General features: G+C 38.4%; 1 protein-coding gene across 3 annotated transcripts in view; it reads right to left on the bottom strand.

Moving 5' to 3' along the window:
* Positions 1–2,860: 2,860 nt before the first annotated feature.
* The window catches only part of erbb4b (erb-b2 receptor tyrosine kinase 4b), a 198,319-nt gene continuing 181,379 nt past the window's right edge, over positions 2,861–19,800 (bottom strand). For all 3 annotated transcript variants that reach the window (XM_088414941.1, XM_088414940.1, XM_088414942.1), the window contains exons 22-28: positions 19,626–19,701; positions 18,967–19,113; positions 17,350–17,447; positions 14,690–14,860; positions 12,143–12,386; positions 11,857–11,985; positions 2,861–10,603 (exon numbers count right to left, since the gene is read on the bottom strand). In XM_088414941.1, coding sequence (XP_088271067.1) covers positions 9,927–10,603; positions 11,857–11,985; positions 12,143–12,386; positions 14,690–14,860; positions 17,350–17,447; positions 18,967–19,113; positions 19,626–19,701 — 1,542 coding nt within the window. In that variant the 3' untranslated portion in view covers positions 2,861–9,926. The remainder of the gene's footprint in view (positions 10,604–11,856; positions 11,986–12,142; positions 12,387–14,689; positions 14,861–17,349; positions 17,448–18,966; positions 19,114–19,625; positions 19,702–19,800) is intronic.

Below are 19,800 nucleotides of genomic sequence, written 5' to 3'. Positions count from 1 at the left end.
TGTTGCGCAAGTGACGTCAAAACTGTAATGCATATACTATTACTCATTACTATCGTTTAAAAGTAACGAGTTATATTACAATATTACTGCATTTGAAATGTACTATTGCATTACTTTTATATTACGCTCACCAAGATAACTGGAAACATGGTTTGCCATTATAATAGTAGCTTCCAGAAGGTTGTTTTAAGACTAAAAACACCACACATTATATAATCTGTTGCATTATAAAACTTTAAACACAAGATCAAACTTTTTTTTGTATTTTACTCCCTTTGTACTTAGCTCCACCGCATAGTTGATGCTTTATGCAGAAACAGTTAGTACATTCCACAATTTCAATGTTAATATTGAAATTCAAGCTCAGTCTAGATCATCTAGCCTAGATCATCGTTATTGTGTTTATCGTACTATTTAACGTGATTTTGTATGCTTCATTTTCACATTGACCGGAACTATGTATAGCCCATTATTAATAGCAATTATACAATGAGAATGAGCTTACCTTGTGATTATTGGTTGTTGCGACAGGGATCTCGCTGACAAAATTTCGAAAAGCTGGCAAATCCTCTGTGGAAAGCGGCAGCATGTCTTCTACGTATGACATACTTGGTCACGAGTCCCCTAACCTCTTGAGGTGGAAGTGGCATCCCTGAGCGAGAGAATGATCATTTTGCCCGCTTTGTTTTATCCCCATTCTCAATCCTCACGTCATTATGGCTCCGCCCTAAATGGTTTGACAAATTACTAGTGCTACTTGGCCACTAAGTTGCCCACACAGTGCACCTAGCTATTATACTCTTCTGCTGTAGTAGATACTCATAACAGGAAGTAAACCTTTTGCCCTGGAATTTTCTTCTCTGATCTCATGGAGTTTTTGGCGAATTTGGGGAAAAAAAACACTACTTTCAGATTAAAAAATGTACTGTAATGTATTGCGTTATTCTCATTTGTACCGAGTAAAACGTTACTTTTTATTCGTGTGTAATGTATTACACTGCTGCATTACAGCGAAAATTAATGCATTACAGTAATTATATTACTTTTGTAAAGCTTTACTCCAAAAACTTGTGGCAATTTTCTTGTTGTGACAAACTTGAGAGAAACAAACAGCCTACAGTCAACTCTTCAAAGGTGATCGTTGAAGTCATAGAAATCTAAATTTGGAAGTGCCGCGGACCACGTTTAAAAACAATAACATCAATACATACCGGAATGTTTGTCTATGCAAATGTGTTCAAATTAAAATGCATTTTGCAGCACTCGAGGTGTCGCGTCAAAGATTGATGTACTGTCAAAGTGAGCCCCGGCTTGTGCGTAGAAGCGTCAGACTATCGATTCGCCCAGAGACACTTGGGATCATTTGCATTCAACAGTGCCCATCATTCTTCACCTCCGATAAAAATCTAGCTGCTTTGTCAAGAGGGTTTGATGTGTAATAGTTGGAGAAATGGCTTGTTCTGATCACATTTTATCACCTTGTGTATGAAGTCATTCAGCAGAGGCGAAAGCTCCTATTATTGAATTTGCTGCGATGATTCCGGGATCAAATCGTAAAAACCGTTATGCAGCGGTTAGTTTTCCAATTTGTTTTGAAGTGCGTTGTGCACATTGTGATTCCACGCTAGGTTCAAATAAAAGGCAGACTCTGCCCAGTAGTAGCAAAGTGACTGAATGAGCATGTCAGCAGCCGGGTTTCATATGGACAGGATGAATTCAGTATATGTCATACTGTGCCCGCAGGCTAGGGCTACACCAACCATGCGGCTAGAATTACACAAAAATGGACCGACATTTGAGATATGGTGGTGGTGAAGGGCACTCAAAAAACATCAAGAGCTGAAGTCAACTTATTTTTTTCCTCAGATCCCATCAAGAAAAGGACGAAGAAAGAATGAGCTATTGTCGCCCATTTGAAAGAAACTTTCAATACAAAGCTGGGGATATCCTGGTTTTCTGTGTTGTGGTTTTTGTTGTGGTTTTTCACTGTTTGTGTCTTACTTGTGGTATTATGAGCTTATCAGACCGAGATTCCATTTTCAAAAACCGCAGATGCGGAAATGCTGACCTACCATGCAGTAAGATCACCGTCAAAAAGAAATATGCGCAGTTAACAATTCGTATGAGTATGACTCGAAACTGTGTTGAGTTTGAATAGATTTTGTATGAATACGATGAAATTGTGTTGAGTTTACCTATTGAAAACTTGAGAGTGCAAGCTATTTTCAACACAATCCTGTTGCACAACTACGACCTCGCCACTTCACATCTTTGCATGAATTTCTCCTTTGGATTCGTGGATCTGATCCTTTGGATTTGAATTGAATATGCAAATTGAGATGATGTCACGCCAAGCTACCAGGCAAAGTCAGTCCATCTGCAAACTTTCCTGTTTCTCTTTGCTCAAAACGGCCTAACCCAAAGGGTCAAAAAAGGGCAGAGGCAATACTTGGGTCAATTTGACCCAACTTGCTGTAATTCTCAATTTGACCCAACATTCTTATAATTCTTTGCTCAAAACGGCCTGAAATTGGTTGTTTTAAACAAGCAATACACAAAAAATTGCTTGTTTTGTACAAAGAAAGACAGAAAATTGAGTTACTGTTGTTAAGAGTCTGGGCAAATACCCCAAAACAGTATTAATAATGGCAACTGAAAATTTGAGAGAGTTCATGATTTATTTTATATTTATTTATCTGTCCTCCCTTCATGGTCCTTGTACCAGGTCCACCAGAACTAACAGAATTGCAAAAGCAATCCCAGTACAGTCACACGGCGAATCCAGTCCGGCCCCGATAGACAACTCTGTCACAACAATGATCGGTAACCTTTTTTGCCAATAAATGACATGAGCAAAATATGTCTTCAAATAGTCACTGACCTTTATTTATTTTGACTTAAAAATATATTTTTGACAGATTCATGTAACAAAACAGAGGGATACATCTTTAAATGCCATTTTAATGGAAATGTAGCAATGAAACAGTTGCTGTTCTATAAACTAGTTCCCAGTAACTATCATTATGATTTTTTTTTTTTTTTACGTGAAAAACAATTATTGACAGTCTTCATTATTGAGTTCTATGCAAATGACGTATTGTAAATGATGGTGAACTGTAATGAGCTATGAATGGACATGTCGTATATCTTACATTAGGATGGGTTTGCTGCTAAAATAACCTGTGCAAATATTCCGACATTTTCAAATAAAAGTAGTATCAACAGTAGTAAGCCTGTAATATCAGACCAATACATTAAATCGAACCCAAACTATAATCTCAGTAGTCATTAGCTATCGTAAGAGCACGACAAGCCTTTCATTTCTTCACACACAGCCTCTATTTACAACGCAGGTTGTGCTTCATTCTGATTGGAAAATTGTGCATCCATGAAACGGTCTTGAAATTATAACCCTGCTGATGCAGTGCAGACTGTAAATTTATAACTCATTTTGTGACTCTCAAACGAATGATGAGCTCAGTAAACCTCGGAGCCCCAATTTGTACCGCACCACTCATTCAGCTTCTTCTCACTTGTGACTCATGTATAAAATACCAAGCAAGGTCAAGATGATGATGACAAAAAAAAAAAAATACAAACTTGAAGTAAACTTCCAAAATGTTTCGCTGTAGTGCAATGAGAAACACCCATCAGTAAATCCTCTATATTATCCTTGAATCTCAAACGGTAGTTTTCAATAGAATATTTGAAAGTTCAAATTCCATCAGTACAAAGTTTCCCTTTTTTTCAACAGGATCATTAATTGTCCCTTGGGGTTGTGGCATTATATTGCTACAGAAATCCGCATTGAAGCCACATTTACTCACACCTGAAAATAAACAATGACCCAGCCAGTGCAAATTCATATTAAATTACCCAAGCAAGAAATAAAATCTCAGTTATCAGATTATAGAGTAAAATTGTCAAGTACTGTATTTAAATATCTGTTAGTATTGCAAGTGTATCTGGAAACAGTGCCAAGCATCGAAGAGATGAAGGAAACAAAGTGAAAGAAATGTGAATATACTATACACTTAATAATAACAATAATAATATTGTAATTTATAGTAATGATAATATAAAACAACTGCAATAACGTGAGTGAGAGCGGAGGTCACAGTTCACCGTTGTGCTGAAAGTACGATCCCATAATCACAGGGGGATGATGGGCAAACAAAAAGACCCTGCAAGCATTTTCAAAATTTCTCAAATTACGCTCACGTAATATATATAGTATATATATATACAGTATATATGTACTGTATAGCTATTTACAGAAAAGAGGTCCTGCGTAACCATCACGCTGATGCAACAAAGAGACAACAATAAAGTCAGCTTGAAAAAAGATCAAAGTTAGAGCTGCCACCTAAGAAAGTACCACTAATGCATTTTAAATTTAACGATTAGCGATCGACACATGATCTGAAAATTTGGTGATTACCGTATTTCTTAGAGTACGTGGACCAATGTTTTTCAACATATCTGTGTTTGAATAACATTAATTCCAATGCGAAATAAGTAATATAATGTCATTTACAAGGCTTAAATTGATCACAAACATCAAACGTCGCCCAATTGCTCTTTGCTGTCAACAATGACGCTACATGGATTTTTCGTCTGATTTTGACACATTATGAAAAGGAAAAGAAGCTTGACTTGTCTCCAGCCCTTGGAGCTACGCTTGAACGATTCGGCATGGATGTCGGCAGGTGGGACGAGAAACAGCATAGGGCAACGTTCCATGCTCTGATTTCACAACAGTCTCAGTTGGGTAAAGAATATCCCAAGTAAGTTGTTTAGCAAATCATCTCCGAAGACCTCCATTTCAAACAAACTGACAGAAACCTGTTTGGAGGAAATTGACCCGGTTTGTTATAAGGAGGCATGCGAATTGCAATTTTTATTTTCTAAACTTCAGTATAGCAGAAAAGTACCAAATATACTTGTTGTCAAATTGAATCTATTGATGAATAAAAAGGGCACGTGTGTTTGGCATAAATGTTTTTTTTTTTTTCCGCAAAGATTTGCAATGGGGGTCCTTGTTAAATTTACTTTCTAAAAGGGGTCCCTGCCTCCTAAAGGTTTGAGAACCCCTGCAATATATGATGAAGAAATGCATCAACAAGTACCGGAATTGTGTCATTTTGAAAAAACACATCATGTGGTATGATTGTACAGCCATGATCTACTGTATGTAACCTCTAAAGTTGAGGGTCAACGTACAATTGTGTTTTTGTAAAACTCTCACAGGTTAAAAAAATGGAGGGTAGACTGACTACTTGGAGAAATACGGTAGTTGTAACAAAAATACAGCTGAATTTTACACCAGCACAATACAGTAATTACATTATAAAAATGTGCTTGGTCAAATGTCCCCTTTGCAATAGTGTAGTATTAATGCACACTTTAGAAATGTGTGGCAGGCACACACACTTTGGATACACTATATTACATACACAAAGAATGTGCGAGTAAAAAAGAAGTCACTGGTTCATTTTAAGTCTCATGGTGCACTGGCAGCAACAATTCTTAGCTGAGTGATATTGAGTGACCTTCTCACAGTAGTAGAACGTGCATTTCCACTTCTGCCATTTAGACCATTTCCATGTCTTTGTGAAGAAAAAAAAAAAAAAAGACTGTCCTTGCGATATGAATGATCAAACCACAGAAATAAGAAATACATTGTCACACTTTCCCACTTCAGGAGATTAACTATCCAAGATCAGGTTGCGTTAGAGCAGTGCTTCGCAAATCGTGGGCGGGCTCCTTGGGGGGGGGGGGCACAAGGTGAAACTGGGAGGGGGCGTGGATGACCCCAGGGAAAATGCTTTTTGTCATGTGCGAATGCAAGATAATAAGGATTTTCATTTTTTTTTTTTTTTTTTTAATCTCAGGCACTTTGATGCACTTGGTTATTTTTTTTCTATTTTAGAATAAGCTGTAACCTGTTGAAATGCTGTCAAAATTAAGAGTTGCTGAAAGTTGATTTATATTCCTTTTTCCTTTGTTAATGTTAAAAAGGATATACTTATACATTTATATAGGTATACTTATACAATTTTTAGAGATAATAATCTTATTTATAGTCAGCGCACCAAGTTGGGGGGGGGGGGGGGGATAATTAAGAAGCACCGAGTTAGACTGACTGAGATCATTTGTTTCATTTCAAGGGTTTCCATACACATACTTGACACCTTTTCCAGAACATTAAAAAAAAAAATCCATTGTGAGTAGAAACATACCAAAGGTGAGAGGATTAATTTTAAAGGTTATGTTTACTAGTAATCCAATATCAATATGATACGGCCACTAAAATTCATCTTCAACTAAATTGACCTTGATGCTGAATTAGAACCAATAATAATAATAATAATAATAATAATAATAATAATAATAATAATAATAATAAATATAATAATAATAAATATAATAATAATAATAATAATAATAATAATAATAATAATAATAATAATAATAATAATAATAATAATAGGGGGCTTGGTGATGCAACACTTAGCACATCCCCCTCACAGTTCAGGGACCCGAGTTCAAATCCACCCTGCTCTGACCTTGAGTTTGCATGTTCTCCCCAAGCCCGCGTGCGTTCTCTACAGGCATTTCGACTTCCTCGCACATTCCAAAAACATGCATGACAGGTGTATTGGACACAGTAAATTGTTAGACGTGATTGGGTGTGTGAATGGTCGTTTGTCTCTGTGTGCCCCGTGATTGGCTGGCAATCAGTTCAGGTTATCTCCGCCTACTGCCCCAAGTCAGCTGGCTTAGGCACCAGCAATCCTGCGACCCACCTGAGGATAAGCGGCTCTAGAAAATGGATGAATGGATCATAAGAATTATTCTAATAATAACATAAGAATAGTAATAAATGTTTGAAGAATGTCTTCCTGAATTCATCAAGTTTCTTTGTTTTAATCCTTATGGGAATGCAACCCTCTAGCCTTGACACGTCAGAATGCTGGTTAAATATGAAAACCTTCTTTCTTTGGCAATTTACATGTTTAAAATAAACGGTTTACTATATTGACCATAATTTATTTTGAATACTCTATGCCTGAGCTGATAAATCCCTCCCCGTGGACTTCTATACATATAGTCTCCTTGCTCGAAATGAAAATACAGTGTTATATACATAGAGGAGCATAAAAAAAGTTCCATAAAAGTGATTTAGTGGATGAGTAGAGAGATGCTGCAAAACAGAGGTCCCCAACCACAGGTCTGTGGCCTTGTACCGGTCTGTGGATCAACTGGCACGGGCCGCAAGGACTGCACCCGAAAAAATAAATTTGGGGAACTGAATTATTTTACTTGTGAATAAGGGTAACATGCTAGCTAATGTTAGTTCTTATCTTCAGCATGTTTTATAGTGCTGACTTGTATGTATTTAGCTTGTTAGCATTTTCATTTGTGCCAGGTATTTACCTTTTGGTATATATTAGCATATAAAAAGGTTTTGCATTGAATTATCGTTTTGTATTGAAATGATTCACATTTCTTATTCAGTTATATTATTCATTTTATCAATGTATTTAATTTTTTTTTTTTTTTTCAGTTTGGGGACCCCTGCTGTAAAATACTGATGCGACTCAGTCGGACGTCACATTAAACAATCGTCTTTATCATTTTCCGTACCACAGTGGTATTTTGATAGGCTTTCGGATTGAACAACTTTTTTTTCCCATTTGCATTCACTGTGAGTCTTCTACTTATACTTCTTCAACAGAAGGATTTTCTACACATATTTCTACACCTGAAAAGTAAAAGAGAGAAAAAAATGACACTTGTGGTCAACACTTGGGAGTTGTTGCACCATCTTACTGCGAGCTTTCAAAACATTGATGCATTGGTGAGGTAACGTTTGTAGAATGCTAATACGTTAGCCTCGTACTCGCTGTGAGATTACAACCTCTTTCCAGCCGCCCAAGGTTTGTGAGTGCTGGAAATATCGGGGAACACAATTTCCCCCTCAGAACAACACGGCAAAGTGGATGAAGTAGCATTCCAAAAGCTAAAAGCCACTTTGCTGCATAAAAGCCCCAACCCCCCCATTGGTTTTCTCTTCCATAAAATTGGCTTTTCTTTCCAGTGGGATGCATTACGGAGCATTATGATATTTCTCAACAACTTTCACCTAAATATTTATTATGCACAGACACGAGTGCCAGAAATTCATAAGAATAAAACACATAACGTGTAAGCCGCAGGATCAGCCAAACCATGTAAAAATACAAAAACAAAAAATGGATAGTCTAAAATGTGCGGTGCACGATTTGGATATAATGATTGGTAGACCTCATGAAATATGTACTTGGACTTTTTTTTGTACGGAAAATTTTGGAGGTTTGTCTGTGGGATTTTGAGTCCTTGGTTAGTGTTCTCTAGACCAGGGAGGGAGCCTGACCGAATCACACGTCTTTTAGAAATGCCCATCCCCCTCGAAACTCACACACACAGTTAGGCAGATGTGAAGGGAGACCAGCGTGGCAGTGAGCATTGTAAATCTCTTACCTAGATTTCTCTTGTAATAAATTGGAATTTCAAGTGTAAACTCTGCTTGGTATCATGTTTGGTCAGCTACAGGCTTCACTTTAATTTGACTTCCGGGCACCGCTAATACGAGGCTCTCGCTGATCCCGACTACAGACACGGAATGGAAACGGCAAGGGATAACAGTACAGTTACTGTATAAGTTTTAAAAATGTAAGATTTAACTAAATTTGTGTACCGCAGTAATTCGAGTGCCTGTGGCATCTGCTTTTACCGTTAACTTGTCTGACTGGCATGCAGGGAACGTTCAGTGCGTCTCTCCATAATATAGCTTTTGTTGCTGTTGTTGTTGTTTTTTTTTTAATGAAAAAAAAAATCCACGATGCGCTAAGGTGGGATATGTGAAGCGCAAAGTAGCAAGGGATCACTGTCATCCGTTAGATGCTATCCACCAGACCTTCAGAGAACTTTCCAACAAAATTGCACTGGCGTATTTGTCGTTTTTTGTTTTTTTTAATGTAAAAAAAAAAAAAAAAATCCACGATGCGCTAAGGTGGGATAAGTGAAGCGCAAAGTAGCAAGGGATCACTGTCATCCGTTAGATGCTCTCCAGCAGACCTTCAGAGAACTTTCCAACAAAATTGCACTGACGTATTTCATTTTCAATCTTTCTGCGTACAAGCACCTGCACCAGTGTATAAAAACTCTGCATTTCATCTGAGCGATATCGGCCCATTTTTTAGGCCGTGGCATGTGTATTGGCGTGTCAAGGCTGGCGGCGTGTTTAAAGAACAATACTGCATGTGATAAATAATTGAATTCCATTACTGGTGCAAGAACATGTTCAAAAGGTGTGCGGATTTGCAACATCTGTGCTTTAGCATCACTGCAGCCTTTTGCTGGCAAGTCACGACATCTCTGTGGGCTTGCATCACTTTCACGGGCTCCGCACGAGCAATGCCAATGTGTGCTTCCTGCCACGAGCATGTTCAACTCTGCGGGAAGTATTCCAAAAGGGCGGCAGGGATTATTAGCTTATGCTTATGAAATAAAAAGTATAATGGATCAGTCATGGCAATAATCCTCTTTTTATGCTATCTAATATTTTTGGATCATTTCCCCCTTCATTACGAATGTATAGTCTTAAATACTGATTACTTTTGTGTCTCTAGACCTGGCGCAGTATCAACGGGAGAAGTTTCTTTTGAAAAATAAAACGGAGCATAGGGACTGCGTGAAAGAAAAGAAAAACGGAGTCGATGGCGCTGCCAGTACATGCTGAGTCTTTGAGCAAGGGTGAAATCACACAGTCGTTCACGACGGGTTCAAGAAGACCTCAGTTTGAGAATGTCTGGTAATGTGAGAGTAGCTCAAGGTTCACTCTTCGCCAGGACTTACTCCGGAGTGCTACAGATGGGTGACTACACCACAGTGTTCCTTTGTCTGTAGGGCGGGGGCGGTAACACATTGCCGGCTTTCATAGCCGCCTCCGACAAGTATTCCTGGTTCTCGGCAACGGCGGGGCGGATGCGTCCATTCTGCCTGTAAAAGAAGCGCGTGCTGCAGTCCTGCAGGTACTCCGGATTGTGCAGGGAGGTTTTGGGGGGGAGACTGTGTTGCCAGTATTCGGGATTGTCAAAAGCAGCCTTCTTGCCTTTCTTATCCAACATGATGGTGCCGCCGGTAATGCCCGAGTGCATAGCATGTCCCGAATGCCCCGGATGCAGGGTATGCGATGGATACGCCGGGTGGGCGAGGTGACCTGGGGCTAGCACGTATGCCGAGGAAGGGACGGCATGGATTGATGCGGATTTGTTGACTGTCTGTGATACCGTTTGGGCAGCGGAGGTCCCCGGGACAGAGAAGGAGACGGTAGAAGCTAATCCGTTCTTGTCCCCGGCGTTAAGAAAGGTATTCAGGTAAAGTGGCTCGTTGACATACTCGTCGTTCCTGTGAGTGGAGTGGCCACCGGGCGTCACCGAAGCAGAGGCGGCCCCGCTCACGTGCAGAGTGTGGCAGCCTCCTCCATCAACCGCTGCATGGGCTTCTCCGTTTCTGCGACGGGTAATGAAGGGGTTTTCCTCGACAGGGCTGTATTCTGCAAGAGGATTTACATTGGCTTTGGGTCTCTTTTATACATTTTTGCTTTAAGGCATAATAAAAGTTCAATTCTTTTAAATTTAAGTTAAGTTAAATTCTTCTTTTGTTGGATCTTATGCCGAATATTTATGACTGTAACAATCTAGGGCTGAAACGAATTGGAGTACCTCGGTTCAAAAAAGTTTTGAGAAAAATGTGTTAAAGCCCTGGGTGTCCGGGGAATTTTCACTAACCTGGCCTTATTATCACCCAATTTGGGCTGCGTTTGAAAAGGTCATAACATCGTCAAATATAAACATATTTTTACTTTCAACCCCTCAAAATGTTCAGTGCCATCAGCCCTATAGGGAATATGTCAAGATAATGTTGTATGTTGTATGAAATAAAACGCTTCCCTGCAGCAAAATAAAATCTTTCCTGCAACATTTACATCTTGGATCGAAATCTTTTGTCAACTACAATGCCCCACAATGCATAGCAAGAACTTTGCACTATGGGAGTCAGGCTAAGCCACTCAATGAAGTCATTGAAACTAAGACTTGCAAATATCATAAGTTGTCCATGAGCGACCCTCGGTGATTTTAGGGTCTTAACACAACATTTTCCCATTCCCATTTGAAAGGAATATGGGGGGAAAATGCATGATAAAATTTTGGGTTTTCAATACGTCCAATTTTTAATAGCAGTAAATTTGCCCCACCTGGGCTAAATTTGAAATCTGCAATTAAGGTCTCGACCTCCCTTTTGCAAGTATTTAGAAGAGACAGTATGACGGCATATTTAAAGTTTACACATTTTGACAATCCATTGAATATTTCCTCCTAGTGTTTTATTTTTTTTTGGATGCTTTTCCTTTGAAATCATAGAAGAAAAACATCTAAAAACCCGTGTTGGGTCAAAATTTCCCCCAGGGGTTTAAAGTTTTGGCACGCTCACCTTTCAGCGGTAAGCATAATTTACTAATCTTTTATTTTCATACTCTTTGATTACAATTTAAGGCTTTTGGCTGCTGAGAAATGAAAGCCAAGGTTGTTTATGTACAAATCCTATAATGGACATCTTTGTTGAAAATTGCTATTTACCAATAACTCTATGACATAAGCCCGCCTTTGTGAAAACGAATCACATTTCTTGTTTCAGTTTTTCAAATGCCCCCTCCCCAACTTGCTGCTCCTCTGATAAGCCTCACGATATTTATCTAATTTCACAAATGTGTTGATTATTGACTTTTATTATTATTCTCAAAGTAACCTGAGCTCTTCTTCTCCCTCATGATAGTCGTGTATGGGTCCTGATCCTTTTCCCCCTTGGCTCCACGTTCTGCTAGAAGACCAGTTGGGTCTGCACTGTAACGTTGGCCACTGCAGTCCTCCCGCCCACCTATTGAAAAAAAAAAAAACAATAACAAAAACTAACTTACACTATTCTAATCAAAACGATGCAAACACACAGTTAAAATGGAACCCCACACATCTTGCTATACAATATCAGCATTCTCCGCAGTCTCTTCAAGTTCTTAATACCATTCTGGTTTTACCTTGTCCTGTGGAAAGTGCTGATCCAGCCACAAGGACGCTTGATCTTGGGGAGGCCTGCTTCCTTAAAGTGCCGTTACATCGGGGATCCTCCTGCTTGGCACGGACAAATCCACCGGCAGTCGGCCCTCCCGAGGCCAGGTCCTGGGAGAGCGGGCAGGCGCCGCTCGTGGGCGGAACTGAGATCACTCTCGGGAGGGTGGCCATCGTGTCCTGCCTGCTAAAATTGGGATCCTGGCAGCAAAACTGGTTTTGGATCCAAAGGAGAAAGAAGATAGAAAACAAAACGAGCTTTGGAGACAAGTAAACCCAAATAACATGAAGGCGACTTGTTTACATTGTACGGCAGAGCACAAAGTCAAAGATCGAGCGATGTTGATGCCTGCGTTGGATTATAGAGCTCGGAGGTCCATTTTCCTCACTATTTCTATCCTGCTTCAGTCACCCGTAACACTACTGTACAACATGAGAACATCTTCATAGACTGAGGCAAATCTGCAACAATTTAAAAATTATACATGAGGCAGTCAGCGTTGAGACTGCGCCACACTAACCAAACGGTTAAATCCGAGGAATGTTATATCCTTGGCTCCTTGTGGTCCGCCTGCAGCTTTTTGATGAAACTACCATGCTCATGCTGAGATCTACAACGTCTGTAGCTGCTTTGACCACATCACTCCCTGCTCAAGTTCTCATTTTTACCTTCGCCTCTTTAATTTCATCTTCACATTTAAATGAAAAACTTAACATGCGTGTGGAAAATGATTGTACAAATATGCAGTAAAAAAATGCATATTTCACTTGAGAATTTGTCTATATCAAATTACAGTAAATTTCAGACTACATTGGACTCTCGTTTATCGTGGGGGGTTATGTTCTGAAAATAAAATTTGCAAAGTTGCCATATTTATTTTTTAAAAAAAAGATACATGTTTTATGGCTGTAGAAACCCTCACAATACACGTTATACATTTTTCTCAGATTGGAATTTTGACTCCAGTGGTCCCCTGTTTATCACGGGGGTTATGTTCTAAAACTAACCTGTAATAGGCGAAATCTGCAAAGTAGCCATTTTTTAAATTTTACAATTATCATGTACGTTTTAAAGCTGTAAAAAAAAATTACATTTAATAAATTTTTCGTAGACGGGTATGATCATTTTCTCACATTTGTCTCATTTAAACATTCCCAAATTCAAACCTTTGTAGATTAGACACATAAGAAATGAATAATAGTAATAGTTAATATTAGTAACACGTGTATTTCACAGATTGTCAACCTTTGCCAAATGTCAACCATTTTGCCCATAATTCAACATGGAATTAACATCTTTTGCTATCTTGGAGTACACAGAAGCAGCTTCTTCTTCTTCTTTTTTTCCTCACACTTTTAAGTCCAAGGTGGTGTATCTGTTTTGTTTTGTTTTGTTTTTTTGTTTGTTTGTCTTTTTTTCTTACTAGCCACCATTCTGTGAAAGCAGCTGTTGAGAAAACAAACTCAACAGCAGCTCAGATTCCTTGGGGCACAGTGAAATATTTACAGTCACTGGATTTCAGTGTTTTATTTTGAAAGTATTTGGCATAAAAGTTGAAAAGGAAGATGATAGAACCCGATAACCTCTGGTAGGCTTGCCAGCTGGCGTGTTATTGTTGCATTGGTGCAGTATTCTAACAATCTGAGTGTGTCTGTGTTATTTTGAAAATAAGTTGGTGCTGCTCTTATTTCTAAACATGCTGGAATATTCAGTCCGTGTTGAAGGCATGATGTTGCTGCAACCAGGCAGTTTTTAATCAAAAGTTTCAAAGTTTTCTTCTCCTTTCGGCTTTTCCCTTCAGGGGTGGCCACAGTGAATCAATTGCCTCCATCAAAGCCTGTCTCCTGCTTCCTCCTCTCTCAGTCCTTCATGTACTCTTTCACAACATCTATAAACCTCCTCTTTGGCCTTTTTCTTGACCTCCTGCCTGGCATTTCAAAATTCAGCATCCACTATATATCCTATTTATTCACTATCTCTCCTCCGGACATGTCTGAACAATCTAAGTCTGGTCCCTCTGACTTTTTGTCCAAAACCTCAAACTTATGCAGTCCCTCTGAGTGTGTGCGTGTGTGTGTGCGTGTGTGTGTGTGTGTGTGTGTGTGTGTGTGTGTGTGTGGGGGGGGGGGGGTCACCAAGGGCAGTAATCCAGCATGTTTTTTTTTTTGCAACCCTCCCCCGACGCACCTGATTCAAACGATCAACTCGTCAAGAAGAGTTTTAAAATATACTATTAAAAATATGTATAAATTGAATAAGATGTATAAATGTTTGCACTGTGTATAATTGCTACATATATGATTAGATATATTTTTTTAACTTTCAAATACAGTATCATCTTTCTGCATAAATATCTGATGTTACGGCCTGCTGTTTATTGTCGGGTGCTGCTTATCCGTGACAAAAAAATAAATAAAAATCTTTTTTGCTCAATTTTTACTGCTGCTGCTTATATGCAGGAGCAAACAGTTGAGCTCAATGGCTTGATAATGGTCATCTCTTGGAATGACATTACCTTGCTGGGGTCCATGCGTGTTTGTGAAGTGTACGTCAGAGGTGGAATATTGAGGGAGTGAGGCACCACATACTCCTCAGCATCCATCAACTCCTCCAGCTCCTCTTCATCCAGGAGACTCTGGAAGAACTTGCTATCGTTGGGACTCGGCAGCTTCATGCGGTCGTCCCCCTAAGGATAATTGAGACGATGAGTCCGTCAAAATGTCATGAGTTCAAATGTCTCTCACATAAGACGCTACAGTCTTGCTGAATTAACTATGTCAAACAATGATTACTTCTGATAGAATTTCCCTTCAGTGGCCCTAAGGGAACCAAACACAATTAAGTGTGACAGTTGTTACGTTGACAGAAGGGAGTGAGCGAAAACACTTTGGCAAAAAAAAAAAAAAAAAAAAACTTTACACATCATTAATGATAATGTCATTGTTTTGCAAAGATAGCAACTGTCAGCCAGTATGTGTAAAAAGTCTACTCACCCCTATTGTAATACCAGTTTGATGTGATATTGAAACAATAATTTATATATATATATATATATATATATATATATATATATATATATATATACTGTATATATATATATATATATATATATATATATATATATATATATATATATATATATATATATATATATATATACTGTATATATATATATATATATATATATATATATATATATATATATATATATATATATATATATATATATCATATATATAAGACATATATAAGACTCTATATAAGTAGTATAAGTGCAGTATTCTGTCTGAGTTTTGTTGAACCATCCATTTTCTATAAATATGTTGGTGCTAAAAATACAGGTATGTTCAGTTTGTTAAAGATAGGATGTTGCTGTGAGCAGGCAAATAAAAAAAAAAAAGTTTAAAATAAAAACGTAAAAACAAACCTTCTATATACCATCTTTCTGCGAAAATATCTGATGCTATAACCTGCGGCTTATAGTCTGGTGTGGCTTATCCGTGACAAAATATGTGTTTTTGCTTAATTTTTGTTGCTGTGCTTATATACTGGTGAAGCTTATAGTCCGGAAAATACGGTACATTTTACAGGGTCACCTACGTCCCCCTTTATAGACAAAAATAGTAAAAATGTGATAATAGCAAAAGTAACCAGGCTGTTTCATAAAAATATACATTGAAATAGTAATATTTTATCAGTAATGATTAGAGTATTGTGACTTTTGAAGACTTCAGGGCTAAGCCAATCAAGTCATTGAAATGTCATAAATTAGCCGCTAGCACCATCCGTTGCTCGCGTCGTTGAAAGGAATAATGCAAAAATCAGGGGAAATGCATGAAAAAACAATATGTCCAAAAATGACAATATTTCCAATTTTTAATGGCAGTAAATAAGTCTGACGTGGGCTAAATTTGATACCAATAGGGTGTATCTCTCGACCTCCTGTTTACAAGCATTTAGAAGGCAAGATGTTTTGACCATCTATGCAATATTGTAGTTTCCTAGTGTTTGTGTATGCTTTTCTTTTGATATCATATCAAAAACACCAAAAAGCCCGAGTTGGGCTTTCCCTCAAAATTTCCCTCAGGGGTTAAGGGCAGTCCATGCCGTTTATTTTTTTACGCAGCGGTTGATGAAATTCAAGGGTATAACAGCTTTTCTCAACAAATAATCAATTTTATTGAACCTTTTTAAGAGAATAAATATTTGAAGTCCATGTAGATGTTTGAGTTGCATAATAGAAAGGGGGAGTTGGCTGTTGGACATCTGCAGTATCAAGTTTACTTTCGATTATATTCATACATATTCAGGTAGGAGCACGGGGATTAATTCAAGCTCTCTAAATTGAGTTCACATGGCTGGAATATGATGTCTCCATTTGTCATGATGGAGTCTTGGATGGAGTCATGATGACGCAACTATGCAAGCAGTTGCAATTTCAACAAATGACTTGATTTTAAAGATATGACCATTATTGAACAGATTGGGACTGATTATCCATCCAAGCATCCATTTTCTATAGCTGCTTATCCTCACAAGGGTCACAGGCTTGCTGATGTCTATCCCAGCTGACTCGGGGCAGTAAGCGGGGGACACCCTGAACTGGTTGCCTGGCTGATCGCAGGGGACACAGAGACCAACAACTATTCATGCACCTAAGGACACTTTATTGCGTCCAAAACACCTGAAACAGAACCAACGCTGGCTCAGGGAAAACATGCAAACTACAAACAGGAAGGTCAGAGCCAGCTGGATTCAAACTCGGGTCCCGTAACTGCAAGGCGGACATGCTAACCACCGTTTCACCAAGCCGTCCGCGAGTGGTTATGTTTAACATAATACAGAAGAGAAGTGTGGATGAAATATCATATCACATTACTTGTACATATTTTCGCCAGTATTTTACACAGTATGTTGCAATTTTCCCTGGAGCAACATAGTTATTTTACTTGAGTGAATTTTGAGAACAACACTACATTGGAAAAGCGATTTGCATTCATATTGACCAGCAAAGAATGGTGAGAAGACTATCATTTACATGTTGGTCAAATATCTCATCAGGAAACCGTCCTTTGATTGGTAGGCTGTATGTTGTGTGTATGTTCACACAGGTTGTGTGGCTACTTTCAAGTTTTGTTTTGAAAATTGCATTCCAACAGTTTTTGAATGACATACTTGGATAACGAGATATCGCTGCGGATCCCGAGCCATCCTGGTGAACTCTGCCGCCAGCTCCCTGAACTTGGGCCGGCTGTCTGCATCAATCATCCAGCCTGAAAGAAATACACGATAACAACGACTAGTTTCAATACACATATGTAAATGAAGTAGAACACAAGTTCTCTTCCTTTAGTGGAAAATGATCGACTGTGGAAGCACGTTTGTAACGTGTAGTGATTCGGAGTTTATCGCGATGAAAAGACACTGCAGATAGGTGAGCGTGACCGCATCCTGCTGCGTGTATGCCAGTTGCCAGGTGGCCGCTGGTTCAAGGTGTCACCAAAAAGCAAGGTGACTGGCAAGAATAGAGCTGCAGGCTGAGGTGACACTGGCACCAAATCAGAGGTTTACTGCCAGGAAAGAATGGAAAAATCCAGCCAATGTGTCGGTGCAGAGGTTAGGGACAAGTCTACCAGAATAAGTTGCATGCTTTACAAACTTTTTTGTGTTTTTGCTCACAAACTTTATGTTGATCGGAGCAATCCTACAGAGTCATTTCGTGTCATGGCATAACTTCAATAAACCGATGGATTGTGTCAATAATTATGAGCTGTTGATGATGTCAAGGCATTAGATTACATGATCGTATTTGTTGCACTCTAAGGCACGTCGGATTATAAGGCGCACCTCCAATGAAGGACCTATTATAAAACTGTTTTCATATACAGTATATGGTGCACCACATTATAAGACACATAAAATAGAAGCTACAGTACTGGCTGGGGTTGCGTTATGTCAACAAACTATCAGAACTATCAGATAAGAGAGTCAAACATTTTAAAAAGACAATGATAAATTGTGAATAAACATAATTTGTGGGAAGTGCGATCTGAAAAATGGGGAAAATACCTCTTGATTACATGAAAAAACTGTTTGGATCAATGTCAAGATCAATCAAGAGTTTAAAGCATAGGTGTCAAACTCCAGTCCTCGAGAGCTGGTATCCTGCATGTTTTCTGGTTCTCTTTCCCCAACACACCTGATTTAAATGATTAGCTTATTACTCAGCTCTGTAGGGGCATAAAAATGATCATAAACATTTGAATAGTGCGTTCACATGGCTGGAATATGATGGGAATCGAGATTAATTTTTTCATATATATATATATATATATATATATATATATATATATATATATATATATATATATATATATATATATATATTCATTTTTTTTTTTTAAATCTTGATTTAAAAACAGTTTCCGTATAAAATCTCTACCTTAGTTTACAAAAACTCATGTGTTTCGCGCCTTGTCCCCATATAAACTGCTTCAACATTGGAGCATACACAGCATATTCGAACTTCAAACAGCTTGTTATAAAAAAAAAAAAAAAAAAAAATCAACTGAAAAGATAAACTTTAATAACTGAAATGCACAATTTACATGGTGATTAAATTATTTTAATTTTTCTTCCCCCAAAAATGAAAACTCACGATTTATGCATTGTATAAGGCGCAGCGGAGTATAAGACGCGCTGACAGCTTTTGAGAAATTGAAGGTTTTTAGGTGCACCTTATAATGCGCAAAATACATGAATACAATCTTAAGAGTCCAAATGACGACGTACACTTGACTAAGACCATGTAGACGTCAATGGTGCAGATGGGGGGCTGTGGGAGACGCTCCCCCTTCTCCAGAAGGTCGGGAATATCTCTGGTTGAAATTCCATCATATGGTTTCCCTCCAAAGGTCATCAGCTCCCAAATTGTTACCCCTGTATGAAATAAAAGTCATTGTTGATCAAAATAAACAACAAAATAAGGCAAAAAGCAAAGAAACAGAGAGGAGGACCCAAAAAGAGCGCAAGTTGTGCGATATTTGAAAAGGGAGAGAAGTGAGAAACTCGAGAGGAGATCAAAGAAAAAAATGGGATTAAGAAACAAAGAATAGCAGAGGGAATTAATCACAGAAACTGACAGGATGCATTTGGACTTTGAAAGGAATGAGAAGGACTAATTGATTAAAGGGATTAATACAGGGGGATTTCATATCGACGCGGTAGCTGAAAAACGAATGAAATCAATGTCCTGGCCTCACTTTTGCATCAAACAAATTCCATGAATTAAAAAATATCCCAGATGTATTTCATGGATTTCATGAATGAATGTTTTATCAAAAAATCTAAAAGAATCTCAGCAAATTAATAATTTAATTACAAAAAAAACCAAAAAAACACAGATTTAGCCCCTGTTGAACAGCAACTCATTTCACGTAACTCAATCTTACCGTAACTCCAAACATCGCTTTGATGAGTAAACTTCCTGTAATGAATACACTCCAGGGCCATCCATTTAATGGGCATCTGTCAGCAAGAACAGGGACACATCATTTCACACACACAACATTCACCAGGGATGGCCACTTTTCTACGTACTTGGCAGGCAACCAATAAAAATGTTTG

This window comes from Hippichthys cyanospilos, chromosome 5 (genome assembly GCF_059441005.1).
Source record: "Hippichthys cyanospilos isolate Australia breed blue-spotted pipefish chromosome 5, RoL_Hcya_1.0, whole genome shotgun sequence".
In the NCBI taxonomy this organism is placed as follows: domain Eukaryota; kingdom Metazoa; phylum Chordata; class Actinopteri; order Syngnathiformes; family Syngnathidae; genus Hippichthys; species Hippichthys cyanospilos.
Note: the sequence above shows the minus strand (reverse complement) of the source record. Positions and strands in the feature narration are given on the sequence as shown.